The 27,800-nt window shown below is 47.3% G+C and overlaps 1 protein-coding gene across 2 annotated transcripts; it reads left to right on the top strand.

The window, feature by feature from the left end:
- On the top strand, nucleotides 1-27,758 carry MYO15B (myosin XVB). Of its 2 annotated transcripts, none has more exons than XM_054222053.1 (43): nucleotides 1-118; nucleotides 628-708; nucleotides 2,285-2,342; nucleotides 3,911-4,041; nucleotides 4,150-4,245; nucleotides 6,028-6,263; nucleotides 6,348-6,526; nucleotides 7,195-7,267; nucleotides 7,721-7,927; nucleotides 8,035-8,114; nucleotides 8,339-8,436; nucleotides 8,619-8,706; nucleotides 10,102-10,212; nucleotides 10,377-10,471; nucleotides 11,053-11,277; nucleotides 11,772-11,868; nucleotides 12,221-12,370; nucleotides 12,647-12,836; nucleotides 12,969-13,059; nucleotides 13,607-13,835; nucleotides 15,359-15,474; nucleotides 16,522-16,581; nucleotides 16,823-16,898; nucleotides 17,400-17,518; nucleotides 17,773-17,891; nucleotides 18,349-18,490; nucleotides 18,627-18,738; nucleotides 19,068-19,228; nucleotides 19,497-19,609; nucleotides 19,726-19,789; nucleotides 20,031-20,103; nucleotides 20,484-20,560; nucleotides 20,940-21,016; nucleotides 21,598-21,728; nucleotides 22,346-22,440; nucleotides 22,726-22,803; nucleotides 23,124-23,232; nucleotides 23,590-23,738; nucleotides 24,122-24,249; nucleotides 25,225-25,358; nucleotides 25,839-25,972; nucleotides 26,425-26,565; nucleotides 26,831-27,758. In XM_054222053.1, exons 2-43 carry the CDS (start codon nucleotides 706-708, stop codon nucleotides 26,888-26,890), a joined length of 4,905 nt encoding a protein of 1,634 aa, XP_054078028.1. In that variant the 5' UTR covers nucleotides 1-118; nucleotides 628-705; the 3' UTR covers nucleotides 26,891-27,758. The 2 variants fall into 2 exon arrangements, with proteins under 2 accessions (XP_054078028.1, XP_054078029.1); XM_054222054.1 differs by having other exon boundaries at nucleotides 9-118; nucleotides 631-708.
- The last annotated feature ends 42 nt before the right edge of the window (nucleotides 27,759-27,800 follow it).

Raw genomic sequence — 27,800 nt, 5'->3', positions numbered from 1 at the left:
GTCTTTCTCAGCCCAATCCTCATAACCTCCCATCTAGTCACACCATCCTGCAACATAGACAAACAGGAGAGAGAGCAGAGACAGAGACCTTCCTTTTCCATCTCGGCATAGGAATCAGGTGAGTGGTGAGGCTGGGGGACAATAGAATGGATAGGAAAGGGCAGAGCTGCAGAGTTTGGCTTTTGGTATCCCTGCCACCCCATCTAAAGCAGTCCCTCTCCGTGGATGAGTTCATCCATCCATATTCAGGCTGTGTTACCATGTTCTTTGATGCTGGAGGAGGCAGGGGAATATTTCTGACAGCTTCTGTGTGCTTTTGACCTGAGACACATCAAATGGCCGGCAAGGGAGGAAAGGTGTTGCAGGAATGCTGGGCGGGTGGTGGAGGCTCTTGGTGTTGAATTGTGTTGTGCAGGGCAGGTGGTGTTTCAGTGAAGCTACAGGGCAACCCCTTCTCAATACACTGTGTTGAGTCCCAAGAAGGCTCTGCAGCTGTTCTGTCATTTTAGCTGCTGGAGCAGGACACCAGCTCCTGCTTATCCAAGCAGTCTGCCCCCAGAAGTAGCTGTAAGGGATCTCATATATATCTTTTCCCACCCGTTATCCCCCTCCCCTTTCATCTTCTAGCAGAACGAATTAGAGGAAAGGAAACAAAGGAAGTGGTCTGTGGCCAGCGGTCACACAGAGAACAGTTACAACCAAGGAATGGTAAGTTGTCAAATAGTCTGGGAGGGTCTGAGATAAAACAAGCCAGGTTCTCAGCATGCTCCCCCTCCCCTATGCCTCCTCAGCCCAGGTTTGCTGGGGACCAGCAAAATGTCTGGAGTGTGTACAGACCACATGTATGCTGGAAACCTAGCAGCAAGAATGCAGTTTGGCCCGGTATAAAAAGCTTTTAGTTCAGTGTTTCCAGTCTCTGGGCATAGTCAGGCATCATAAAGTGGTCTTGAGGCAGAGTACTGTATCAGTTCACAGCTCCGGACCTCTTCTTTGGAGCTGGGAGGAAGGCTATTTTTGATAATCATGTTCTGTTGTGAAGAGCTGGGAATGAGGCAGTTCTGCACAAATATAATAATGAAGATGTTGTAGAGGAAGGGGGGTGTTAAAGTCTCCATAACAAATTAACTGCATAGTCTACAGGGTGTTTAAGCTGTATCAACTACTGTAAGTAACGCTGCTAACTAGTGTCATTATTTGTATGTTTAGACTGGGCATACATTTGCTATGATGTGTGTAGCAAGGAAATATGAATTTACATCATCCACAGATTTGTCAGTAACTACAACAGGAATGCTTAGTGCTGTTTTATTATCACCTGCTTCCTCAGGTGTGGATTTGGGATTGTGGAATTTCACACTCCACTTCCTGAATATGCCATTGAAAGCTATATTTAAATTCAAGTATCTTATTATGAGAAAAATCAAACTGATCAAAAAAGCTGTGAACCTATCTTTAAGCATTGCTGAGAGTTTATGTGGAGAGAGATGTCAGAGTGGTGTGCTATTGAGGAGAGGCTTTACTATGCAGATCTTAAAAATCCAAAAAAACAAAACCCAAAAGCTCAGGCTTTGTGCCTTTGGCTTGGTTTCGGTGTCTTAATCTGAGTAGTCCTGTCTGAAATACCCCAAACTATATTATATGCAGACATTGATGCTGATACACTGTGTTGCATTGGCCCATTTACATCCTACCTTGCACAAATGCATGCATCATGCAAGATACAAACCAGTGAAAAATCAAGGTTCATTGGCCAGATTGTCATCTGAATTATCCAGGTACAGGTCTGAGCGTCCTTAGGAACCTCCAAAATAGTGGCCTGCATCAAAGGTTAGAATCAGGTCTCTCTTTATTTATGCTATAGCACTTTTGGATACTGAAAAATAAAAATAAAAATGGCAGAAAAAAGAGCAGGAGGAAATGGCCTTTACCCTTCAACCGCAATCTCTTCTGTACAATATGCCAAACTTGTTAGTAATGAGAGATGAGTCAAAGAAAGTCAACTTTCCTGTCACTTCCCCCTGTGGCAGTTGATTTTTTTAGGAATTACTCACCTTTCTCTCATTTACTGACCCATGTCATATACCTGTGTTAATGTGATACTTCCCTGTTTGTGATGTTTCTGAATGTTGCATAGGCAGAAATTACTGGTTTTGCTCAGATGCTCAATCCTTGTTCTGGCCAGTTTTTCGAGGCAGCTTTACCTGGTCACAAGAGAACAGCTCAGGGTTTATATGTTGTTTCACTTCTGGTACCCCAGTGACTGACTTGCTCACTCTCTCCACAGGATGTGGGACTGCTGGAGATCCCTGCAGAGCTTGCTGTCCTCCTGCAGTTAGCTGAAAGTGAGAAATCCTCCCTCCTTCCCTCCCTTTCCTGCGCCGTTTTACTTTACTGTTTATTTCCTTGTTTTCTAGCAGTTTAAGTACGTGCTCGTTCTACCTGCTGTCTGTCACCTGGGTTGCATTGGATTTATTATCATTGCAGTGTAAATATGATAAAGGCAAATGGTGTCATGTATATTGTTTCCCAACACAACAGGGTGGAAAAGCGCCTCGGGCCACCGAACAGAACAAAAGATTAAAATTCAGTGTCTTTGTTACCTTTTCAGCTCATTTTTTGAACTGTGCTGATAAAACTGATGACAGTGATGGTGCAAAACTTTTTGGTCAAAGTTATGTGACAGCAAACTGTTTAATGAACGCAGGTGTCTTGCAAAGGTGGATATCTGCAGAGTAAGAACTTAAACCCATATTTTTTCTGCTCAAAAATCTTTAAGGAACTTGAAGGTGAAGAAGTCAAAACTACAATTTTGTCACTTTCAAAGAAATATTTTTCAGTTTTCATTAAAAATTACTTCAATTACTTCTAAAAAAATAATTATTTATTTTAAAATAGAAGTAGGTACAAACAATGTAACAACTTAAGGATGTAACAACAAAGGAAACATTTTGCTTGGCATGGGAAGTTTTTTGGTTTGTTTTCAAATCACCAAAATACCACCAACTGAAATAACTTCCTGAATTGCTGACCTGATCTTGAGCATTAAGTTACTTGCAGTTTTTTTTTTCCTCTGTAACTCTTTGTGCAATGTATATATTTAAGTTGCAAATATACATAAAGAGGATTTGCCTCTTTATGTTGGTATAGCATCTAACAAAATGACAGCTGTATCTTTGGCCTTCTGCAGAGTACAGTGAAAGATACAATCAAGCTGAAGAGTCTTGTGAATTGGAGCAGACTGTGTTAGATTCCCAAATACTTCATACTTCAGCGCAGGGACTATCGGCTGGTCTAGGAAGCGTTGTTACTTAGAGGAGTTCAGGGGACAAATGACACCGAAACTGCTGAAAATGAAAGTTGATGGGATGTAAACAGGAAGGAGGAGGAGAGCATCAGGAGGGGACACGTTGGTTTGGAGAGAGAGGAATGCACCGAAGCTGTGCTTCACTGAGAAATCTCTTCATTTAGGAAGATGTTTGCTCCTCCATTTATCCATGATAAATCCCTCACCCAGTGCCTCGTCACAAAGACCTCTCGTTTACTTGTTGACTGAACGGTTGTCAGTCCTATCTCTGCATAGGCTCAGTGTTTCCTGCCTTGTAAACTCTGCATAACAGAATTGAAACTGCAGGTGCTGACTGTCCTCTTGGCGTTACCCAGGGTACGAGTTGAAAGATCAGCGCTCTCAAAGCGCTCTCCTGAAGTTAGGCCTTGTGGCCTCAGAGAAGTGAGGGTGTGCCCGCTTGGGGATCTGAGGCAGCAGGGGTGGTTTGGGTGTCCGTGGAGCTAGGGTGCTGGTACAGGTGCTCAGGCAAGGTTAAATGCATGTTAGCCATGTGTTGCACTGTGAGTCAGATGTGTTCTGGATGTCTTTCCAACTGCTACCACAAAAGACCTCTTTCTCTTGCAGGTCAATACCGAACACGGGCCAACCACATAACAGAGACATTGCCTCCAGAAGTCAAGGTCAAAGATGACCTTTCCCTCCCACCCACCATCAACAGCTATCCTTTCTCCTCCTTTATTAAGTCACACTTCCAGGTGGGAATTCTTTTTATATCTTTTCATTGCTTCCCCACTGGGAACACACAAAACCTCTAGTAACACCAGGAACAAACTCTGTGTTTCTGTCCTTTTGTTTCTTTGTAGAAGACAGATTTCCCTGCTCCTGGTCAGCCTCTGCAGCACCCCTTAACCTGTCTGGACACTGAATACCAGGAGAGCGCGCTTGAGATCAACAAACTGGTAAGAGTCGTCTTTCTTGACCAGGGTTTTGTTGAAGAACAGGTGGGCATAAGACAATGTTTTAATTCTGTTATACAAGATGCTGGTGGTGGGTACTGTTCTTATAATACATGATGTGTTGGGAGAGCAGAATAAATTGCTCCTCTGAGGGGCACTGGAGCTGTCTGGCAGAGATCACATGCAGCCCCTTAGGGTTGCTGTGTTCTTGGTGAGGCATAGATCAGCCATAGAGCGATGGGATCAAAGTGAATTGCCTGGTGATGTAGCCACAGAATTTGGCAGGACATATAGGAATTAGACTGCTAAGCCTCAGTTTCTCAATATTCCAGATTCAGGAGCAATGACAGTATAAGGGAGATCTGTCTTCTCAAGCACTGATTCTTATCAATCAGTCATAAAAAAGTTTAATTTAACACAAATCTTTTCCATGATGTGGTTTATAAATTTTATCTCAGGCATACAGTTGTGTCAGTACACTACAGGGTACAATGAACTATTGTACAAAGGCTGGAAAAAGGCAGGGACTTTCTCATCATGAAAACAACACCAGGAGCCACACCCTAAGTCTGTATTGTTTGCACGAGGGGGATGGTGTCACTTAGTCTCTGCGGATGTGAAACATAGATTTTTTTTCTTAAAAATGGTGATGTTGACTCTCTGAAAACAGAATGAAACTTCAGATAATTTCTAAGTAAATCTGGCAATTCTTTTGAGAATTACACGTAATTAAAATAAGCCCATTAGGAAAGGTAATACCTAAAACCAGTCCCTTGTTTTTCCCTAATGATCCCAGTTATAGAAGAGCGTAAGCATCAGTAAAATCCTGTGAATAGGATTGTGTTTAAGCAGACTACTATTATTTTTCCTAAAGATCAAAGATAATTCTTCACTGCTAAATAATAAAAAAAGCTATTACTTTGGCAAAGGCTGTAATACATAGGGATTTACTACAAAGAATTCCATGAGAACTAAACAACCACCATCTCCTGTTTTTCTTAGTGAATCTCTGACACGCTTACTACCATTAACCATTTTAAGAAGTGGTGTTCTCTGAGGAAAAAATAGGCCATCATTCATAAATGTTGTTTCCAAAGCTGTCCATGGCACATTTTAGAAAAATTTTAATCTAACGACATATTGAAGTGTAGAGGCTGAAAGACATTATTCTGTACCTAAGGGTGAGAAATACAAATTACAAAAGCATCTAAGATGTTGATATGCATAGCCAAGAAGCTGAATCATTGCTTAAGTGAGTTGGTCGAGGTACCACATCTCATACTACTTGGTATAATATTAACTACACCAAAGTCTTTTCAACATTCAGTTGTTAGACAGTGTTTCCTCATGTCTGTCTCCCTGAGCCTTTCACAAAGATCAGCTAAGCATCAATTTCTTTTACATATTTTTATTGCTAGGCAGCCTGTTGGCTCAGACACGATAACAAATAGCCTACAGTAACTTGCTTGTGTATCTGAGCTCTGCCCAAAGAAGGGGAAGCATTTTGCCCAAGAACAAATTCTGAGTCAGAGGCATAACTAAGAAGAGACTGAAGTCATTCTGACTTTTAGTCAGAGTCCAATCCCTATGAACGCTGCCTCCCAGATTCCTCAGAACTTAGGTGGTGCACAAAATCTGAGAATAGATCCCAATCTGAGCGTTGGCTACTCTTTTTAGGCCGACAGACACCCTGGTATCTACAGCCCAGGTTGTCACCTTACAATACAGTTTGGGACAGAGGGTTACAGCTGGAGCTCTCTCTTTTTTCCCCCTGGATGCTTCTAGATTTTACGGTTCATTGGTGACAAGAATCTCCATGGCTGGCAGGAGGTACTTCTGGGCAACTACATTGCTGGGAGAGGTTTGAATAGTGTGGCTCTGCGCAACGAAATCTTCAGTCAGGTGGTTACCCAGACATGGAAAAACCCAGACATGGAGCACAGCCAGCGAGCTTGGGTCCTGATGGCGAATTTGCTGAGCTGCTTTGCCCCTTCACCAGCACTGGAGAAGCCGTTGCTGAAGTAAGGAGGAGAAAAGACCTAGCTATGCTTCCATTACGGTTAAGAGAGATGATCAGTGTGCTAAATGCAGTCGCCTTTTCCTAGATTTGTGTCAGATCATGGCATGGAGGGCTACAATGCTGTTTGCCAGCACAAGATCTTGACAGCAGCGCAGCATACAGAGATAGACTCTACATTCTCTCGGGCCTACCCTCCCACTCAGCTGGAATGGATTGCAAACCAGAGGAGAGGAAAGATGGTGCTGGATGTTCATACCTTTAATGGTAACTTGTGCTTCTGCCCTTCTGCTATCTTCTAGTCCCTCAGGACTTTTCCAGTGCAGAAATCAGAATTCAGAAAATAATTCCCTCAGCTTAGTAAAAAGGGATCAGAACACCAATTGCTTCTGGCTGGTACAATCTAGACCCAAAACTCCCAAAGTCTGGTCCTGGTGAGACCTGCTACTCAGGCTGAGGGATGAGATTTTTCTGGGTTTGGGCCCATCTCAACAGAGGGCTGTTCTGGTTGGGCATCTCTACGGTTCTAGTTTTCCTGTTACCCATTAATGCACAGCCGATGCAGCAGCAACTGCTGCCTTTGTTACAGGGACTTTCTGCCTTTCTCCCTTCTCAAATATTGGCTTGTGCTGCCTCTTGAGTGATCAGAAGCTCTGAATTGAATGCAGAACATCCCTGCTCTGGCTCCTTGGTGAGTGGAGTGGTGGCCGGAGCAGACTGCGTGGGTTTTCAGCTGTCCGGTTGGAAATGCCAACCTGTGCCATCAAACAGTTATTTGGGATGCAAATGTGTTCATGTGGAGCCCTCCATGTGCTTTCAGTCCTCCTGTGGCCGCTCAGGAGCGTGTCAGGCTTTCCAGCTGGACTCTGTGTGTCCTGTAGAGCTTTAGGTCCTGCTGGGGAGGTTGTGTGTACTGACTTTCTTTTCTATGCTAGAGGAGAAGTTCTCAGCTGAGGTGGAGTCCTGGATGACTGGGGAGCAGTATGCAAGCTGGATTCTGAGTGCAAGGTACTGCCAGAGGATGTGAGAAGATCTAGGGGTGTGAAAGAGACTGTCACTAGTTCTAAGGTTTGGACTGGTCAGGGCTGCAGGCTAGAATTTATATGGCCACTCCTTACCCACTCTGGCTCGTGCTATCTCCTGACCCACTCCTGTGTTGTGCACTTTCATCTGTGCACATAAACTGTAGGCCTCTTTAGTAACAGAGGAATCACTTGTGTGATCTGTGAAAGCAGCTTCAGAGAACAGATGAAAAAAAAAATAAAAAATAAAAGGACAAATCTTGAGTGATTCTAGTTTTTTCCTGACCCTGGGCACTTAATAGTTGATTCACACCCTAAACTTTAGCGACTTAAGCCAGGATAGAGAAGGCAAGAAGAAATCAAAGGCAATGTTTTCCTTTCTCTCCCTTTCCCCTGCCTACCTGGACACCTTTTCTCTCTTTCCTTTCCCTGTCACCAGGGGCTGTGATAAGAAGTCTCGAGGGTGGTCTGTCTCCATGTTTACTGGCAACACATGGCAGGACTTGCTGGGCTGTGACTTTGTCCTAGACCTCATTGGAGAGATAGAGGAGGTCAGTAACCACAGCAGCCCTTCTCAGTCCTCAGCTGAGTACCCCATCACTCCTGCAAGGGACAGAAGCTTCCTCCAGAACTCTGACCTGGATTCGTAAGTCACCTAATCCTCCTGCCCCACCACTTGTGGCCCTGTCACCCAGTGACTCGTTTTTCTCTCAGCACTTTGTGCTGTCCTCATCGCATTTTCCTCTTCAACAGGATCCCTCCTGCTCCAGGCATCCAGGCCCCTACCTTCCCACCACCTAGCCTGCCTCCAGAATTCAACAATCTCCATCCAGGTAAGTTCTTGCCCAGGACAGTGGATGGCACTGGGAGGGGCTAGGTCGGTCCCAGATAGGAAATCAGAGCAGAGTGGGAGACAAGTGATTCTTCCTGATGTAGAGCAAGGAAGGGGTTCCACTCCAAAACTGTCTAATAGGGACTGGAGACAGGGGAATATTCCTTACCTGCCTTGTCACCAGCCAGGTGACGCCAGTGCCTTGTCACTTCTCTCTGCTCTTAGATACAAGATCCAGAGATGACCTGAGGATGCCGGTGGGCTTGGATCACTATGTGGATGATCTCTTCAGCACTGTGCTGCATCAAGGCTCCAGAGTACCAGTAAGTCCTTGATGTTCCCTCTTACTTTCTCTCTGCAGCTCTCTTGTCCCTGTGACTCCCTCAAGCACGCCACTGTCTATTCACTCTGCCTCTGCTCAGCTCAGATATGCCTTTGAATGGCTCTTCCCCTTGAAGTCTTATCTCTCTGAGCTTGGATAACTCTATTTTTTTTCTTGATACAGGATATGGAGAACAGGGAGAATCTGACTGGACGCATGAAAGGAGGTGGGAAGATTGGACCCACACAGAGAGGAATCTTTCCTTCTACAGGTCTGTAAGGGGATGGGGACAGCTGGGAACACCTGTGGGGCTACATAAGCTTCAGTGAGCACAAGTCAGGGGAGTCCCTTAAAAGTTAATTATTGCATGGGCTCAACTCATGAAGAAGACTGGTCTTTAGTGTAGGTCATCGGAAGTTGTACTCCTCACTCCCAGGTGCTCGGAGACAGATGCTTTGGGGAAGGTGGTAGGTAAGGGTACCACCTTTGGTCTGCTTTTAATTTCTCTCTTGAGTTGGTCTTGGGGTCAAGGCAACAAGTAGCTTGCTTCTGACCCAGGCCACCTCTTCCCTAGGCCAATACTCGTTAAGTCCCGTGTTCACCTCCTGTTTACCTTATGCTTTCACAAAATAGTTGCTGCCTTTCTCAGGGGAGGATTTTAATATTTCGTATTGCTTCCTTACAGACTTTCCCATCATCTCTAGCTATTCCTTGGGTTAGTAAGTCTGAAGCCTGTAGAGGTTCTGGTTTGTGTGTTTGGTTTCTTTACTTTTCTTCATTTGTCTGGAGCTAAGACTCAGGTATTTTCAATAGAATGGAGTCAAACACCAATATATTAATGGCACCAAGAAATCTGCATGTGTAGAAACATACCCAGCTGTTTCAGAAAGGTGAGGAATGTCCTGTTCAGGTCATTACTGAGTCTGGGACTATTTTTGGCAATAGCCTCTACATCAGTAGAAGCTCTGGGGCATGACAAGCCCTATTGCAGATCACTGGCCTGAGGCCAGTTTGTTACTCGTGGCTACTTATATCAGTGAGGAATGTGAAGGTCTCTCTGTGGCATCCTGGTCCATTCTCACTGGCAAGGACATCATGATTCAGTAGACCCATGCTATGTGCTGACTTACTCCTAGCTGAGACTGATCTCCATGCCCCTTTCTCTGCTGGCTTTGCCCTCAGTGGGATTTCTGTTTTGTGGCCTCATGTGGGACTTGACTGCTGGGAGTGGCGGAATTCCTTTCTCCCCACAGTTCCTTCAGATGATAAAAAATGCCACCCAGGCCAGGGCTTGTTGTTAATTCGCCCTTGCTACCTGCTGCAAAGAGGCTGATATGGATCTGTCAGTCCCAGAGATCTTTGCCCAACCCTCAAGAGAAACCCTTCTCTGTAATCATACATAGGCAGGAGTTAGTTATATACTTAGTCATGAAGGATGGTGGTGTCCTAAGTTACGCTGCAGAAGCAGGGTCTGGATCCTGCTATTGTAAATTTCCTTTTTCCACCTGAGTTTTGCTGTGTCCTGCTGTGTGTGAAGAGATAGACCATTCACATGTCCCTGTGGTTGGCACATGTGGAGAGAGAGTACCCAGCCTATGTGTTGTGTTCTGTGGGATGGATTTGGGCTGTCTGATCTGTGATTGTGTATGTGGCCTTTTGCCTCTAGGCCTCTCTGGAATGACTCAAGCACCAGTTTACCAGCCCATGCCTTCCATGATGGGGATGCCAGCAGCTATGCCTATGATGCCAGCGGCTGGTGGGATTGCATCTGTGCCAGGTATTAACAGTGTTTCAGTAACTGTACAGGGGAAGAGTATGGAAGGGTGGCTGTCCTAATGGAGCCTGTGCGGTGCACAGTGAACGCTCAGCTCTGGGCTGATGCTCAAGCACTGTGGGGAGCTATTGCCAGTGGGTGTCTGCAGATATTTGTGTTTTCCACAGCCATGGTTATGCCCCAGCCTGTGGTTCCAGCTGTAGATCCCAATCAGTTAGCAGCACAACAGCAAGCTTTTATCAACCAGCAAGCCATGCTCATGGTGAGTGGAAGGGACTGGCTGGGAGGGGCCCAGGAATTGGGGAAGAACAACGCACTAGTGTGTGTGCTGTGAAGAGGTTAGCCATGCTCCCCTTCTGTCTTAGGCCTACTCTGTGCTTGGGGTTAGCTGTATGAAGTTGGGATTATTTAAGACTGCAAAACTGAGAACTCCCTTTTTGTCCCTTTGTGTACATGGGGACGCTGAGGCATCATAGGTGAGTGAGTAGCAGGGACGGGAGCAGGCCCCAAGAAGCCTCAGCTGTAATTCCCATGTGTTTTTAAGCTGGGATTTGCTACAGATGCAGATCTGAGTATTCTGCTTTCTGTACAAAGTCTTGTGAGTGCATGGAAGTCCCAGGCTATCTCACTAGTAGCTGAGTCTCTGGAGTGTTGTTAGGAGCTCTGCATACTTGGCCAGGGGAGAGCAGACTCCGTGGACATGCCTTTTCCCTTACACTGGGAAATTTGCAGTGGACTATGTAGATGTTCTGTGATTACTAGTGAAAGAAAGGGACAGCCTGCCTGATGGCTGGTGGTTTTGTGTAGCCTAGAGCTCATGGACATTGCAATTCCTTCTTCTAGGCCCAGCAGGTGACCCTTCAAGCCCTGAGCATTTCCCAGCAACAGCAGCAGTGGCAACAGTCTCTTGAGAACTCAAGACCAAGAGTCTCAAGTCCACCACAAGCCCAAGCACCGTCTCCAGCTCCAGTCCCAGCCACTTTCCCAAAACCCAAGAAGCCTCCCAGCAGCCAGAATGCTGCACCACCACCACAGGCTCCAGAACCGCCACCTAAGGCAGAAGAACCGGTATGAGAAACAAACAGTGGGGGTGAATTCAGTTTGAATTTCATGATTTGCATTTGCTCTGCGTCCCTTCCAGTGTGGCAGTGGTTTGGCAGAGGGGAGAGCAGAGAGCTATGTTTACCTATGATACTGAGATGTTTCAAACTCTGCTTGATGAATCTTTAAGACGTGGGATCAAACCTTGGTGGCGTTAGCTCTGCAGAGGTTTGGCTGTAATGTTGGCCAATTTAATTTCCAGCTGATATGAATTTTACTATAGGAAAATTAATCTCTCTGAATTCTTTATCTTCTAGCAAGCTCTCTTGGGCTTCTGATATACTTCTCCTTCTCTGGACTTGCTTGATGATTCCTTGGGTCAGAGACTAATCTCTTGGGACTCTCCCAGATGGGGAAAAGTTCTAGATCAGAACTTGGCGAGGGAAGATCACCTCTGAACTTAAGGGCACTATGGTACCTGCTGGCTAGTGCTAACTAACCATGTTGTGAATTGCTTGCAGGTTTATCACTACACAGAGGATCAGTTATCCAACAATGTTGATGATGACTATCCTCAGGAAACCTTCCAGCAGAAGAGAGCATATTTTCAGAAGATGGGTAAGCATCTACCACTTTGGGAATTCCACTCATCATAACACCTTGTTTTGCAGCCTCCCTGGCGTAACAAGGTGGTTCTTGTCTCCCTGTCTGGAATCCAGCTAATCCCTGCAGGAGCTGCTGGTGCTGTGTGTAGCAATAGCTTTGAGTGCCTGCTCAGCTGGCAGCAATTCAGATTGTGAGGTGCTGTGTTGCCTTTTTTCTAGAAATCTTTGGGCTTCTGACTGTCACACCCTCCTTTGCCTCTTAGAAAGCATAGGCTTCTGCTGACTGATGGAAGAGTGGGAAGCATGCCATTAGTGCTAGGTTTTGGCTGTGGGTTTAACTAGCTCAGGTCCCCCTTTCTATGCAGGAGAGCAACACATCCTAGTGAAGAAAGTCAGGCCTCCTTCCAAAACCTGGACCCCTCCAGCAAATCTCCAGACACAGCAGGAGGAGGAGGAGAAAGAAGCAGAGAAGGAGAAGAGGGAAGAAGAGAAGCCCAGCCCTAAAACAGAGGCAGGTAAGATGACGTGCAGTGGAGAGCCAGGCGGGCTGACAAGCATCAGGCCAGGATATAGCCAGAGGAGGAAAGGATCTGGCTGTTCTGGAAATTTGCATCTTGACAGCAGAGGGGAGAGACAAAGGCCTGAGCTTTGGGAAGTAGGATCCCAAAGCAAGGCAGTGGAAGACAATGGCCAGTCAGCCTAGTGGTGAAAGAGAGGGAGCTTCAAATGAGATAAAGTGATTTCTCCTGTGTTGTTACTGGTCTGTTGGTTAAAGCTATCATCCCCAATAGCTCCTGCTCCCCCTTTGCCACCTCCTGAGCCAAAGCCAAAAAAGCAGACACCAAAAGTGAATGAGGAACCACCTGTAGTGAAGCCGTCAGGCCCTGAGTCACGGCCTGCACCCAGCCGGGAGATCCGCAACATCATCAAAATGTACCAGAGCAGGCCAGCCCCTGAACCCCAGCCTATCGAGCCTGTCAGGTGAGAAGTTGGATCCACCCAGGTGGGCAGGAAGGAGATGAGTGGGACTATATCCCAGCACTGCCACATGCCTTCATTGTGGCCACAACCCCATCTGCAGCCCCTGTGACTGTGTTCCCCATTTCCTTGCAGGAGAGTGTCTAAGCCATTTTTAAAGAAGAACGACCCCAAAAATGAGGCACTGGCCAAGCTGGGAATGATGAACCTCGCATCTCCCAAATCAGTGAGTTCTTTGCTCTCCAGTCACCTAAGAGCTCAGTAGAGAGGGCCTGTATATCCAGTGTGCAACAGCTTGGGAGCTACCTGGTATTGCCATAGCAGCCAGGTGGTTCCTTGTTGGATTACTAGATAGCTGTAAGTTTGAGCTCATACCATGGTGCTGCCCGTCCTAGACTGTGTTCCAGTCTGTAAAGTCACTTGAGGTCCTGGGGAAAGGGCTCTGGAGCAGCAAGTCCTATTGTGGTATGTTTAAGGCTGATCTGGAAGCAAGCAACTCATGTTCCCCACATTTGGCACAAAGGTCTTGGCCCATTAATGTATTTTTTCCCCCTCCCAACTGTAGGCTTCAATCTCAAATACTTGGTTCTCTGCACCTGTGTTTGCTTGATCTTCATCTGTTTGTAGATCATGTGCTGGTTTAAAGGTATCCCTGTTCACACAGATCTTGCTTCTAGGATTGGGCTGCTGCCCTAGGGATGATTTATAACAGCAATGTCAAGATAGAGCACAGTAATGTAGAGGATGACTGGGTCAAATGGTTTTGCTTGCAGCCAAACACCCTGCCACAAGAGAAGAGAACACCTCCACCTCCACCTCCCAAGCCCAAGACAGGCTCAGCTTCCAGCACTATCAAGGAGAAGCAGTTGCCTCTCCTGTCCATCTTCAGCCGGGAGAGTACCCCAGCAGGTTCCCAGGACCCTCCTGCTCCCCCTCCTCCCCCACCATTGCCTTCACCTCTCCCGCCTGTGAACCAAGACGAGCAGGAATCCACAGGGAAGGGTGGGTATTGACTTCACCCAAGTGGGATTTGGTAATGGGCAGGGAGGGGATGGGGTCAGAATCAGCCCGGTGACCCGGGAGAGTCATGGCACATTTTCTGTCATCAGCCAGCTGGCCAAAGACTGAGGGGGTTGTGTGAAATCAGAGATTGTCACCATAGTTCCAGTCTGGCCCAGCACTCAGCTTGGCACTTCCCAGCTCTAACTCTTTGCTCTCTTCACAGTTCAGTGCAGGTTGACAGGCACAAATGATGGAGGGGCTGGGTTTCTCTGAAAAATGCAGATAAAACCAGAAAGGACCTTTGGGCTACGGCTTTATCAAGGTCCAGTTCACAATAGGTTTTATTACCTACCTGAAGCATAATTACTTTATCAAAGCTGCAATTCAACAGATGGACTTTAGACCAGGGAGGAATGAGGAGCCAAGTGTTTTACCTTCTAGAGCCTCTGGAGGGTCCTTAGAGACAGGCTGAGGAATGAGGGAATGTTTCTCAGGGGGTGAATGAGAGCCTGGGTGACCTTGCACAGTGGCCACATAAGGAATGTCTAGAAAATGGCATAGCTAATGCTTCTCAGCAGGAGTTTAGAAATGTTACTCAGTCCTAGGTTTTGCCTCTGAATTGCAGTGAGAGCCTTTGTTGCTATTTTGGATACACGTACCAATGTTTTTCAAGCTGTTTAAAACTCTCATCAGCATCACATTTCATAACATGCAAGGAAGGAACAGTCAGTCAAGCACATTACCACAGGACTCCATCCTGCATCAGCTTCCCTGGCATAAAAGAATCTCCCTGTTTCACTCCCCCTCCCTTTTAAAAAAATGCATCTTTGGGAAGTCCTGTGAAAGTAAATCAGATTTACTGGATTAGTCTGAAAAACGCCTACGTGCTTTTGAATAGGAATATAGAAACAGCTGAACCGCATGTGGAATCTTCTATATTTCTTGATTGTCTATGAGCTCTGAAGTTTTGAAAACTGGGAGTGCTTAAGTAAAGATATACAAGACTACCTTGTAAAGCAATGCCTTTGAGTGGTTGTCTTCAGACTGAGCTTGTCTTTAATAGATCTGCTGCAGAGAGAAAATCCAGTGCAAGTACTGGGTGCCTTGTACCAGAACCTTGCAGTCTGCAAGCTCGGGGAAGAACTTTTAAGTCCTTTTGAAACCTTTAGAAGCCTTTTTACAATGACATAAAGCGAAACTGTGTCTTCAAGCTTAGGCACTGGGGTAGTATTTTGCCTGGCATGCTGTGTGCTCCCTGTCTCTGGAGTGTTTCTATTATGAGCACTGAACTTTGTGGCTAATACAGCAAGTATAAATACCATCAGAAATGCTGGTACTTACACGATAACAGTTTTGTGCGTGCATTCATATTAGCTGATCACTGACCTTCAAGAGGGTTCTTGACAGTAATCTTCAGTCAGGCCCATGGCACTGTCCCCATTCCCGTGGTAGGTCTTTGGCAGGTGGGAAGGTGACCCTGTAGTTAGCAAAGCCCATCTTCACTGCTCTCTTTCCTCACACAGACTCTACTGTAACTGTAGCAGAAGATGATGGTATCAAGACCCAGCTGTACAAGCTCACTGACAGTGTCAGCTTTTCTTACGACAACCCCGCCTGGAAAATCTTTCTGCGCAAAGAGGTACAGTTCCTTCACTGAGGATTGGCTATGGGGGCAGGGGAGTGGTCCCATATTTGGTTAAAATCCTTTTTTGTCATAGGCATATAGTGTAAGATAAGAGCACACAGACAGTTCTGTGAGGAGGTCACATGACACAGGAGTTGGAGGCAGGGGATCATCCCAAAGGGGATCTGATTCCTACTCTGCCTTACTGACTCTGGTGTCTCAGTTTCCCTACCTGACCTTTCCTTCCTCTGTAAAGCACTGAGAAATCTACAAATAAAGTAAATTTGTTGTTACCTGGTGCTTTCCTGTTAGAATCATAGAATGGTTCGGGTGTTGGAAGGGACCTTAAAGATCATCTAGTTCCCCACCCCTGCCCTGGGCAGGGACACCTCCCACCAGCCCAGGTTGCTCCAAGCCCCGTCCAGCCTGGCCTTGAACACCTCCAGGGATGGGGCAGCCACAGCTTCTCTGGGTAACCTGGGCCAGGGGCTCACCACCCTCACAGCAAAGAATTTCTTCCTCATATCTAATGTAAATCTTTCAGTTTAAAGCCATTACCCCTCATCCCATCACTACACTCCCTGATGAAGAGTTCCTCTCCATCTTTCCTGTAGGCCCCCTTTAAGTACTAGAAGGCTGCTATAAGGTCTCCCCAGAGCCTCCTCTTCTCTGGGCTGAACACACCCAACTCTCTCAGCCTGTCCTCACAGCAGAGGGGCTCTAGCCCTCTGATCATCTTTGTGGACCTTCTTCTCTGGACTCACTCCAACAGGTTCATGTCCTTCTTATGTTGGGGACCTCAGAGCTGGACAAATGTGCTTAAAACCAAGTACTGGAGAGTGCACTGAACAGACCAGGGTTCATTCCATGGAGTCACCACTTTAGTTTTGGTCCTCCACTCCTGGTCCTTCTGTTTACATTCACAGTCTCTCTTCCCTGCCTGTCCTTGGAGGTGGACTCACTCTTGTCTGGCAGTAGGGCATATGGATTACAAAACATCCCTGGAGGAGCTATTTCTGCAACATCTGTAATGTTACTATTGTTTTTATCTTCCTCTTGCAGGTGTTTTACCCCAAAGAAAATTTCAGTCACCCTTATTGTCTGAACTTGCTGTGTGAACAGGTATGTACTGGTACATGACTCAAGGCCTGTTGTCTCTCTGTAACAAAACATTCCGTAATTACAATGCATAAGTTACTTTCACTTCTGTATCCCTAGCGGTCTTAGTCTCTTCTCCAGGTCCATCCAGTCAAGCTCCTGCTCACTCATCTCTGGAACTCAGTCTGTTTAACAGCCTGAGATGCTCCAACACGCTCAGATGTGGCCTTTTCAGTGAAAGCCTCTGTGTTTCCTTCCTCCGCAGATCATGCGTGACACCTTCTCTGATTCGTGCCTTCGGCTCTCCAGGGAGGAGAAGCGCAAGATGAAAGACCTGCTGAGTAATTAACAGCTCTTCCTCACTGTGCCCATCCCAGCTTTTGGTTTGAAATGAGAAACCGGCCTTCAAGCCTTTTCAGGCAGGACTTAAGGCAGAGGAGAAATGTTTGTCACTGCAGCAAGAAAGCACACTTGTGTGTCCTGTGTAGTGCAGTGGAGGAATGTTTGTTTATTCCAAATGGCCAGAAAACAGCCCTGAAATTTCTCTGAGCTAGAAAAACTTAATTCTGCTATATTTATTGTGGGGAGAGAAAACTGAGGCCCAAGGATGGGATTTTGAGTTGTCTCAAAATCCAGCTGTCTTCTTTGACAGGAGCTTCGTAGAGAGGGGGAGAGAAACTAGTAGTAGACTGGTGTGTGCAAGTTACATGGTATCCTTTCGCCTCTGCATGTCACTTGTGCTGTAATCACTGAGGAGGACTGATGGGAATGAATCCCTGGGCAGAGGAAGACTTGGCTATCTTTGTCTTGCTGAGAAAGTGTCTGCTTTCTATCCCTGCTAGTGGAGTTCCGTGTTGGCAACGATGTCCAGTCCATTCAGGAGGATGGGATAAAGAAGAGGATTGTACTGGCTGCACGGGATAACTGGGCTAACTATTTCTCCCGCCTTTTTCCAGTTCATGTGAGTCTTAATCTTCTCACCGGACCTTGGGCTTGCTTTAGCTATGGGGCTGTAGTTCACCTGCAATCTCTTTCTGTCTCCCTCCCTGGCCACGCATCACTCATTATTCTGCGCCTTCTGTACCTTGATGGTTTTGACACCTCTGTCTGCCCAGGGCCGCCTTCATGGTACATATGGTAGCATCATCTTATTCTGCTTCATCCTGTCCAGGTGGGATGGAGCCTTTGATGCTCTTTGCCACACTTTCCTCACAGGGTGAAAACGGAAGTGATGTCCAGATCCTGGGTGTTTCTCACCGGGGCATGCGGCTGCTGAAGGTGGTGAAAGCAGCTGGCTATAATCCTGAGCACCTGAAGATTCTTCGCAGCTACAGGTGAGAAAAAGGGCACTGGTTGCTGCAGGATGATAATTTGTCACTTGCAGGATGCTTTCAGAGTGTAGGAGACAGACTGAACAGGTGAGATGAAAATTGTCTGGTTGTGCTGTGCTCTCTAGGATTGTCCTAGGCCAGTTGTGACTCACTGACACTAATGAGTTTGGCCTTTTCCTTTTCTTCCTACCTTGTGCTTGCTCACAATAAGTGAGTGTAGTAGTATGAGTCAGCTCCATGCATGTCATCAAAAAGGAGGTCCTCAGAGTGAGTGGTACGGTGAAAGCCATGAGCGGCCTATGGTGCTATTACTCTTGTAATACAGTGCTAGTGAAAGGCCACCCTCTGGAATATGCTGAGGCCTGTCTCTATTCTCAGCCCTTGGAACAAGCTCCCATCCCCATGATCTGCATCCCTAGCTCTGGCAGAAGGAGCCTGAGCACACTGTCTGTGTTCTTAGCTTTGCAGATGTGCTGTCAGTGGAACTGAAGGGAAGCAATGCCCTGGAGTTCTCTCTCAAGACAGAGCAGCTCTTCCTACACTCTCCAAAGGCTCCGTGCATCAAGGCCATGGTGGAAGTCTTCATCCAAGAGCTGAGGCAGGTGAGGGAGTGACTCTAGAGCAGTAGGAAATGAAGGTGGTTTCCCACATGGACTGGAGGGGGTTCATGGGATGACATGGTCTGAGTCCCTCACATCCTGGGGACGAGATTTGACCTCCCCATCGCTTTTTCCCCAGGATACCAACTACGTCGTTGCTCTGCGCAGCTACATTGTGGATGACAAGAGCCTTCTTAGCTTCGAGAAGGGTGACCTCATCAAGTTACTGCCCATGCAAGGCGTGGAGCCAGGTGAGGGAGTTTGTTGAGATTGGCAGGAAAGGTGGGGACTGGCTTCAAAGGCCTCCTGGGCCCATGGTGCCCAGAAGCCCTACATGCTGCTGTTGGGTAAACCAGAGGAAAGTAGACTGTTAAGGGCTGGCATAGTCAGCCTTCGGCTCTGCTCTTCTTCTCTTACTGCAACTCACCTTGTTCCACCTGCCATAGTTATAGCGGATGTTATCTTAGGATGCAGGAAAGCCTGGTCAGTCTGGTGCTCTCCTTTGCCAGTAGGATGCCTCATTGCTTATTTCTCTTGGTAGCTTCCATGGTTTCTGACTCTTTCTCCCCCATTTCTGCAGGCTGGCAGTTCGGTTCCACTGGTGGCCGCTGTGGTATTTTCCCCACCAGCCTGGTGCAATTGGCTGCAGCCCCTGATTACCTCAGCACCAGCATGGACAGACATGGAGGGCAGCAGAAGAGTGTGAAAGCTTCCCTGGAGAGCAGGAACACCAGCAAGGAGGTGAGTTGTCCTTGGGGAACTGCTAGACAACATGGCCGAGTTCTGTGGGAGCTGACAGGGTGGGTCCATGGCCCTCGTAGCGTCTGACCTCCAAAGCTAGAGGGAAGAAGTCTGCTTAATCCTTACAGATGGAGGCGCTCAAATACTATCACAGTGGGAGGGGGAGGCACCACACAGAGATGAGACCTTCCTAGGTCTGACAGGTGAGAATACACACTGCAGTTCCTCAGCTGACTTTTCAGGGTGGGTTTGGTGCCTGTCCCTGCAGACTTCTGTTCCCAGCCTGGCATCAGAATTCAACAACGTCATGTTAGTCCCTGCTGGTGACCATTATACCATGGTGGACTTCGCCACAGCCTACTTCCGAGAGGCTCAGTCCATGTGAGTAGGCTGTGGTCCTTCCTGAACAGGCGTACACAGGACCTGTGTAGCCTGACACACACCAAGCCATTTCTGGTGATACTACTTAGATTGCATGCTCTTTCTCCTCTGTCTAGGCAGGGACTGAAGGGGATGTCTTCTGAAAAGAAGAGTGCAGCTAAACTGGTCCAGCACACCAAGGTGAGCTCAGTCTCTCTCCATGGCTATAGGCAGAATCCCAGCTCCAGCATTGCCTCTAGCTTTGTCCCCACATGGCAAAAGTGTAGAGGGCAGATCCTGGGCTGCAGTCTCTGAAGTGTAGGTGCCCCTTATTTTTCAGTGCTGCCTGGAACGTACTGGGAGCTTGTGTCTGTCATGAACCCTGTAACACAGCTCTGTGCAATCTGCCTCCCCAGCTTACCCTTGTATTCTGGCCCTGCAGGTCCCAATCCAGGAATCTTTGCTGCGGTTCTCTGATAGTGAACTGAATAAGCTTGCTACAAAAAACTTCAAGAGTAAGTACCTCCTTAGGACACAACACTGCAGAGGCTGGAGCTGGGGTGAGTGGGATGGCCTTAGTGGCCACGCATAGGCATTATGGGGCCCAGAGTGGGGAAAGAAAGCTGTGAGAGGAAGGCCTCTCCTAAGGCATTTCTGCACTTAATAACCACCTGTGCCCATGCTAAAAGTGTCCAGCAAAATGCGCTTTGCTTCAAGTGCAAAGTGCCCAAGAACACCCACTGCCTGGGCTCATGCCCCACTGACTACACGTCCCATGCAAGCCTCATAGTAGCCTGTGGAGTAGAAAAGCTTTCAGGATATTTTTCCAGTCTACTGCTTGCCCCATGGCAGGATCACCTCTGCTTACATCTAAATGCTAGCCTTTGCTTTGCAGCTCTGATGCGGTTCATGGGAGATCAATCAAAACTTAAGAACCAGAATGAGGTTGAATGCATCTGTGAAATCCTTCAGGTTTGTGACCTTCCCCTGGGCAAGGCACTGAAGCACCAATGGGAATGAATGGCTAAGACCTAGCTGGGAAGAGAGAGAGCAAGGAGAGCCATAATGCAACCTCCTACATGAGAAAGGGAGCAGAAACAGAGGCTGATTAAAAAACATGGCGGGGAGGGCTTGCATGTAAATGGTTTTCCTGGATATCCCTGTCTGGATGAGAGCACCACCTGCCTCTCCTTCTTTGCACCTAGATAGCAACAGAGACCAGAGGCTGCAAAGCCCAAGCTTTAAGCCACATTGGCAGAGTACTGGAGCTAGGAGAGAAAGGGCACAGAGAAACGTGGGGCCTCTATGATGCTCTTATGCCCTCTCTGATATGTCTTCTCTCTAAATGCAGCTGTGCAAGGAGAAGGAGAGTTTGCATGATGAGGTCTACTGCCAGGTCATCAAACAGGTCACCCACAACCATAACCAGTGAGTACCAGCACTGTCAGTTCCCGAGTGTGCACAGTTGGAGGGGAACCAGTTGCTTTGCTGCATAGACAGCAGGGCCAGGAGAAAGGCTACCCCCTAATGATGTGCTGTCCCCAGCTGCTCAATTGCAGGGCTTTTTGCTGAGCACTCGTGGAATTTAGCCAGTCACTGGGTTTGACTTTTTCACTTCAATGGATGTTTGTCCATTGTATCTCTGTCTGCTGATATATCTGGACACCGGTAAACATTCCTGCTAGTTTCCGGTAGTGGTGCTGCTCAGAGCCCTATTTCCTCTTCACAGCCCTGGGGAATTGGTGCAACATTTAGGACCAGCTTGATCCCATACTGCCCTGCGATATGGCAGTAGTGGCATCAGAGTAGCCTTGACTGTTCCCTTTCTTTGTTTGCTGTTAGAATAACTGAATCAAACCCTTCCTCAGCAGAAGAAACCTCTGACCAAGGCTGCAACCTGATTTTCTGCCAAGTGCCATAGGTGTTCAGAAGGGCAGAGGTTTACTTTGAGCTGCTTGGAGCAGTAATTGTCTTGTTCCAAGGTGCCCATAGTTCTTTCTGTCCTGCAGGGAGAGTGTGCTGCGTGGCTGGTTGCTCCTAAACCTGCTAACTGGGTATTTCCTCCCTTCTAATGTCCTGATGCCCTATGCCACCAAGTTTCTGCAGCTAGCCAGCAGTGATCCATCCAGCACCCACCATGGTATGACTGTTTCTGTGACCTGTAAAATAAATGGCTGACCCCTTGTTACTAAAGTCTGGGGGTTAAAGAAAGGTGACAGGATCCAAGTGGGGACATGGTCCAATGGGGAAATCTCCCTTACCCTGTTAGGCAGGATAAATGAGTGGGGCACTGAGGGACCTGAGCCTGCAGGCAAGAGTCTGCTTTGTATCTTTAGTCTTTCTGTTTGCAGAGGTAACTTCCCATTGCATCTTCACCTGGGCAAGTTGGAATTGTGTGTCTCTCTGAGGCTTAGCTTAGGCCCAGTTTGACAGCTAGACCCTGGGGAAAAGGCAGGCTGTGGTCTTCCAGAGCCATCAGCTGTGAGGTGTTTGGGTTGGAATCCTGACGGAGAAGAGGGTTCTAGTTCTCCCATCCTGTCATTCCTGTGTACTCCTACTGCCCTGGACACTGTCTGGAGCTGGCCCCTCCTGATTTGGATGTGTCCTGGCAGAGTGGGAGATGAGGTCAAGTCTCTTTCCTCTCCTAGCAGTGGCCCTGGGTTAGATTCAACACAGCCAGGATGACCCAACACCATAGGAGACAATGCTAAGTCCTCTGCTTGGCTCAGCACATGAAGCTTTTTCCTCTTCCTGCAGATATAGCCAAGATCTGTCAGAGCAACCTGCGGAAAAATTTCATGTATGGGGGCCGTCGCCACCTTCCTTTCCCTGTGGAGTTAGAGGCATTGCTGGTATTGAGGGGCAGAGAAGTGGGGATGCTGGGAAGAGGGGGGGGCAGAGGCTTGTCGGGAGGTGCCATGTGCAGTGTTACGGGGGCGGTTAGTGTTCCAAGAAAGGAAATGAGGCATGTGTCTGTAAGGGGACTGGGACATGCAATGCCATGGGGTGGGCAGGGAAGAGACAGGTACTATGGACAAGTAGTGGGAGGTGGAGGTGAGGAGGAAGGAAGAGGGAGGAAGAATTATGGGGCTGATGGGATCCTGCATGTCTTGCTGCCTAAAGACTGTCCTTTGCAGAAGGGGCATGGTGCCCGCCGGCTAGTGGTACTGATGCCTGGAGGCATGGAATACCTCAGCAGAATTAAGACATTCACTGTGAGTTTTCTGCTTTTAATTTCTTCATTTATCTGGACTCTGAGTCACACTAGGGAAACTCCCTTATCTGCCAAAACTTTGGGCTTGGCCTGTGCTTCCCATAGCGCTGTGACAGTTTCCCACTCACTTCCTAGGAATGCCTGTAGCAAAGTATCTCTGCAGGTCCCACACAATGCGGAGATGCCTCACCCAGCTTGCTTCTTTCTGCAATGGGCAAAGCCATACTGCTGCCCTCTAACAAGCCCACTATGTCTAACTGCTCTGGGGATGTTTTGGGCTTGCCAAGCCACGGTACTTATTTGCTTCTTTCCTCGCTTTAGGTGGCCAAGGAGCTCTTGCAGGAGATCTGTGAGCAGATTGGGGCAAGTGAACCAGAAGAGATAAAGGAATTTGTTCTTTTTGCCACCAGGAGTGTCAGTGATAATCTCGGCAAGTAAAGACTAGCATCTAGATTCTTTCTTAAAGCAGTTTCTCCAACAGGGAGTACCATGACTACTGTTTTAAATAGTTCCCCTGCCCTTGGCTGGCTCTGGGGTTGCTCCTCTTCAGCAGTTTCCCTCTGTTACTAGGGTTCAGGATTGTGCCTTCTCAGAAGCTGTGTTGCTTGTTCCTGAATGAGGTGTGTGTGTCTGCATAGGTCTGTGTCCCTTTGGAATGGCTGATGCTGGGAGACGTAAGGGCAGGGTGGAATAGAAGTGTGAAGGAAGGCTCCTGTCCCATGCCATGGAGCTCAGCCCACTGTCTCAGCCCCAAAAGTGATGACCCTCTCTCTGCATAAACATGTAGGTAAAATGGTGAGGCCAATAAAACCGGAGGAGTATCTTCATGATTACCTGCTGGAGGACAGGTTGATCACTGTGACTTTACGCAGGCTCATCTGGACAACACCTCTGCACTTTGAGAACAAAATTTACACTGATGTTCATTATGGACAAGTAAGTAACAAGGGCAGTGCCCACCAGGGTCCTCCCTAGCACGGGCGGAGTTAGTATACAGGCCAATGGGAATATCCCAAGGGGGCTGAAGCAGCGGGAGGGCTTTGGCTAATTGGCTCTGTATGTTGTTTCTGGGATTGACTAATAACTGAAGCTATGGATGGAAGGAAGGCAGTGTGCCTGTAGCCCTAGACTATGAGCTGTACTGTTCCAGACATGGTTTGTGCAGTTCTGCATGAACTTTACTTTTGCTTTTGTGTTATCAGCCTGAGCTGGATGTGGTATCAGCAAGGCAAGATGTGGCTCTCTGCAGGCTAGTGCTGCCCACACTTGCCTGTAGCTTCAGGAGAGTTTAACAAAGGTGTTTTTGTGCTATCTCTCAGGTGCTGTGGGATTACCTGAATGGAAGGATACTGCTGGGCCATGGTGAAGAAATGAAGATGCAGGTGGGCATTTTGGCAATGCTCCAGCACTGCGCCAAAACAGAGCGGCAGAACGCTGCTCCCTCTGGGTATGTTTGTCTCAGGGTTGGTCTCGATCTCTAATGGCTGTTGGCACCACAGGGGTTAGCGCCTGAAAGTTCTCTCTGGATAACTGAGGAATGGACAGTTCTGGAGAACATAAGCTACTAATTAAGTTCACTACTCAGTGACTGACTCCTGCCTTTAATCAAGAAAGTTTACCTCCTGTTCGAACTCTTAATGGTGGCTGTCTCTGATCCACATTTCTTTTTGTGACTTCTCTTGAGCTGAGGGTCATGAGGGTGCCATGGACAGTTCTTTTGACTGCTATGTGTTTGTAATACCAAGAAGGAGGTGCATGAGCTTATAGTTGGGATGAATGCTCTCTTTTTCTTTCTCACAAGTGCTGGAGTTTTCAACCCTGGGCACTTGAAATCTGTAATGTGTTGCCCAATGGGAATGAAAATGTCTCTGGGTACTGGAAAGCTTCTGTCCTGCAGCTCTGAGCTGTATTTTCACACTCCTTCCTTCCTGTATCCTTACGCGCTTAGAGTGGAGGTAATGTCTCCATCAGATCCCCTCACACCACCAGCAGCAGGGTGGAATGGCATAACCCTGCTGGGCATAGGGAACTCTGCTCTGTGTAGTGCTTTGGAGGCACAGGAGCAAGGCAGATCTAGTCAGGCGTTTTTCAGCTCAGACTGCCTGTGAAAGAAACACCCTGTGGCCTTATGTCCATGCTATAGTCCTTGCTCGAAGAGCTCCTGTTGTCTCCAGAAAGGAGGGATTTCTCTCAGGGCGCTAGTCAGTGGTGCACAGCCACCTTCTGTGTGCAAAATGGTGCCTCTCTGATATTTCCCTCCACAATATCCAATTCAGATACAACCTGTTGTGCTCCTCCCCTCTCCCTCCACCCTTGCCCCCAGCCATGCAATTTGAAAATTGCTGGCACATCTTAATCCCCCTGGTTGATCTTTTGATTTTAGCTGGGCAAGGGGTAAATTAGTATCTGCTTGTTGGTACAGGGAAGACCTGAAGAAGTACACGCCAAAGACCCTGCAGTCCTCCATCGATCCCCAGGCTCTGCAGAACCACGTTGGCATGCTGCTGAGAACCAGGCAGGCCCTGCAGCCACTGGATGCAAAAATCCAGTTCGTAGGTGAGGAGACATCCAGATCTGCTTGAGTTGTCTATCCTGAGCATGATGGAAGCTGCTCTGAATGTGCTTTTGGGACAGTTCATGAGGTTGGCGAGGATCCTTGGAGCCTGGAGTGGGCCATGACATATGACTCCCTGACAGCCTCCGCCTGCAGACTGGCACTTGTTCCCAGGCATGGTGATCATAGTAGAAATTCCACCTCTTTCGTAGAAGCCTGCAGTATGTTTTCAGAGCTCTCTACAAATTGTGTTTTAATTGATATTCTGGCTGCATGTCTGTTTTCTGGTTGGAAAAAAACAGGACATCCATTCAGGCTGCTGAGAATTGAGTATCAGCAGCCAGGGGGGAAAGGAGTTGTCAATCTTACTTTTTAATATAGAAAAGCTTGGGAACACTTGTAGTTTTTGACTACCTTAGGTTGGTGCAGTAGATTGCTGGCTGGAAGCTGCTGCCTGAAAGCCACCTTTTGCTTTCTTACAGAGCACGTGATGAAATTGCCATTCTTTGGCTACAACACCTACTTTGTAGAGAGAGTCAGCGATGAGACCATTCCTGTGCCCTGTTTCTTTGGCGTGAATAAAGAGGAGATCATTGTGGTGGATGGCACTACCCAGGTACGCCAGACAATTCCTCTGTAGAGTTCAGAGCCCTGATGTCTGTCAGATGTTAACTTTGACTCTTAGAAGAACTTGTGCAGGAAGAGACTCTATTTACCTGCATCACAGCCACTCTACCAACAGCCCTAGCCTAAAGCAGGTGACAAGAATGGTAGAACAGTTAGTACTGCCATGCGCTCTTTTGTAAGTCCAGTGATTATGCTAACAAGCGTGCTCCACAGTAAAACTAAGAGTAGGTCACATTCCTCTTTGTCCCAGTCTTGTAAGAGTTCTAGGGACAGGCGGTTAGCAGGAGCCTGCCCTGCATTCTGTACACACTGCCCTGTGCCCCAGTCCTCGTCTCAGCTTTCAATAGGCTCTTGGAAGTGAATCCTCCTGGGTGAGAATCACATGGTTTTATTTGTAAGGACTGCACCAGAGAGTGTTTTGTGGCTTTTTTCCTTATGCAGGCAGTCTTGTGTGTCATTCCATTGAAAGAGCTACAGAGCATGCGAACCCTGCGGCCTATCTCTGATGGTGGGCTTCCCGGCATAGAACTGAACTATGGCTCGCCTGCCAGCCCCAACACTATGTGGCTCGAACTATCACAGGTGAGTTGAGCCTGGACCTACAGCTTCCTCCTGGCAACCTGGCAATTCAGAAATTGCCCTGCTCAGCTTAGCCTCTGCTAAGAGACAGTACTACTGTTCTCTTCTGTTCAGAGGTGAATGGGGGCACTGCACTTCCCAGGCCCCAAAATGCAGCTTTGTCCCAGCTGGTATTTTATTATGGAAAGTGATTTATGGGAATATTTAATTAGGAGAAGCAGCCATTTCTGGGATGGAGAATGACTGATACTGATTTGTCTTTTGACAGGCTAAAGAAATGTATCACACGATTGTTGTCATCCTGGAAAAAACAGAGCGGCACCACTAGAGCCTAAGAGGAGGAGAATGACCAAGCAGAACACCACCATTTGAATTTTTTTGAGCTTTTTCAGTGCTCCCTGCCTTGTCTTCTGGAGAGGACTCTTCCGAAAGACATCCATGACCTCAGACAGCTGCTTTCTAAGACTGCCACCACAGTGTTTGTTGATGGACTGGACCATAATTTCACCCCTCCTGACCTACCATTCAGTCCCCAAGTACTCTTCCTTGAAGCGATGTGTGCACTGGCTAAACAAACCACAAGACACCCTTTTCACAACATTGCTTTTTCATAGCCTGTTCTAAGACAGAGCAGCTGAACAGACAGAAGCAATTGCCTTCAAGCTTATGCAGTGTGGACCATTCTTTTCTTTTTGAGTTAATTAACATGAGCAAAGACTGATGCTTGTTGGAGATCTGTGTAACACAAGGCACAGCTGAGGCTATGAAATTACTTTACTGCCTGCTGGTGTTTTCCATAGGCCAGCTTTTCCTCTGTATTGATATGCAAGAGGCCCTATAGCAGGATTTGTGAAGCAGGAGCTTGTAGAAAGCATCTTAATTGCAAAGCAGATCAGTGTTAAGATACAATTAACACATATGCTGGGGCACAGATTGAGCTGCAATGGTAAGAAAGTTTGTTGTTAATTAATTTCTTACTGACATAATTATATGCATATGTTTCCCTCTACTATAAAGAAGTCAGTCGTGTCCATGCAGCTGTCATACTTAAATGTCTCCATGCCTATGGAGAAAACGTATTCAAATGGAATTTGTATTACATTAGAGGAGAGTGGCTTGGGTTGTACAAAAATGCTTACTTTATTTTTATTGCTACAGCTATCCTACTGAAGTGAAAAGTATCTGCACTTTAGGAGATTCCAATAAAATAATCACATAGAGATATTTTGAAGCTATGA

The sequence above is a fragment of the Rissa tridactyla genome, chromosome 15, assembly GCF_028500815.1.
Source record: "Rissa tridactyla isolate bRisTri1 chromosome 15, bRisTri1.patW.cur.20221130, whole genome shotgun sequence".
NCBI lineage: Eukaryota > Metazoa > Chordata > Aves > Charadriiformes > Laridae > Rissa > Rissa tridactyla.
Note: the sequence above shows the minus strand (reverse complement) of the source record. Positions and strands in the feature narration are given on the sequence as shown.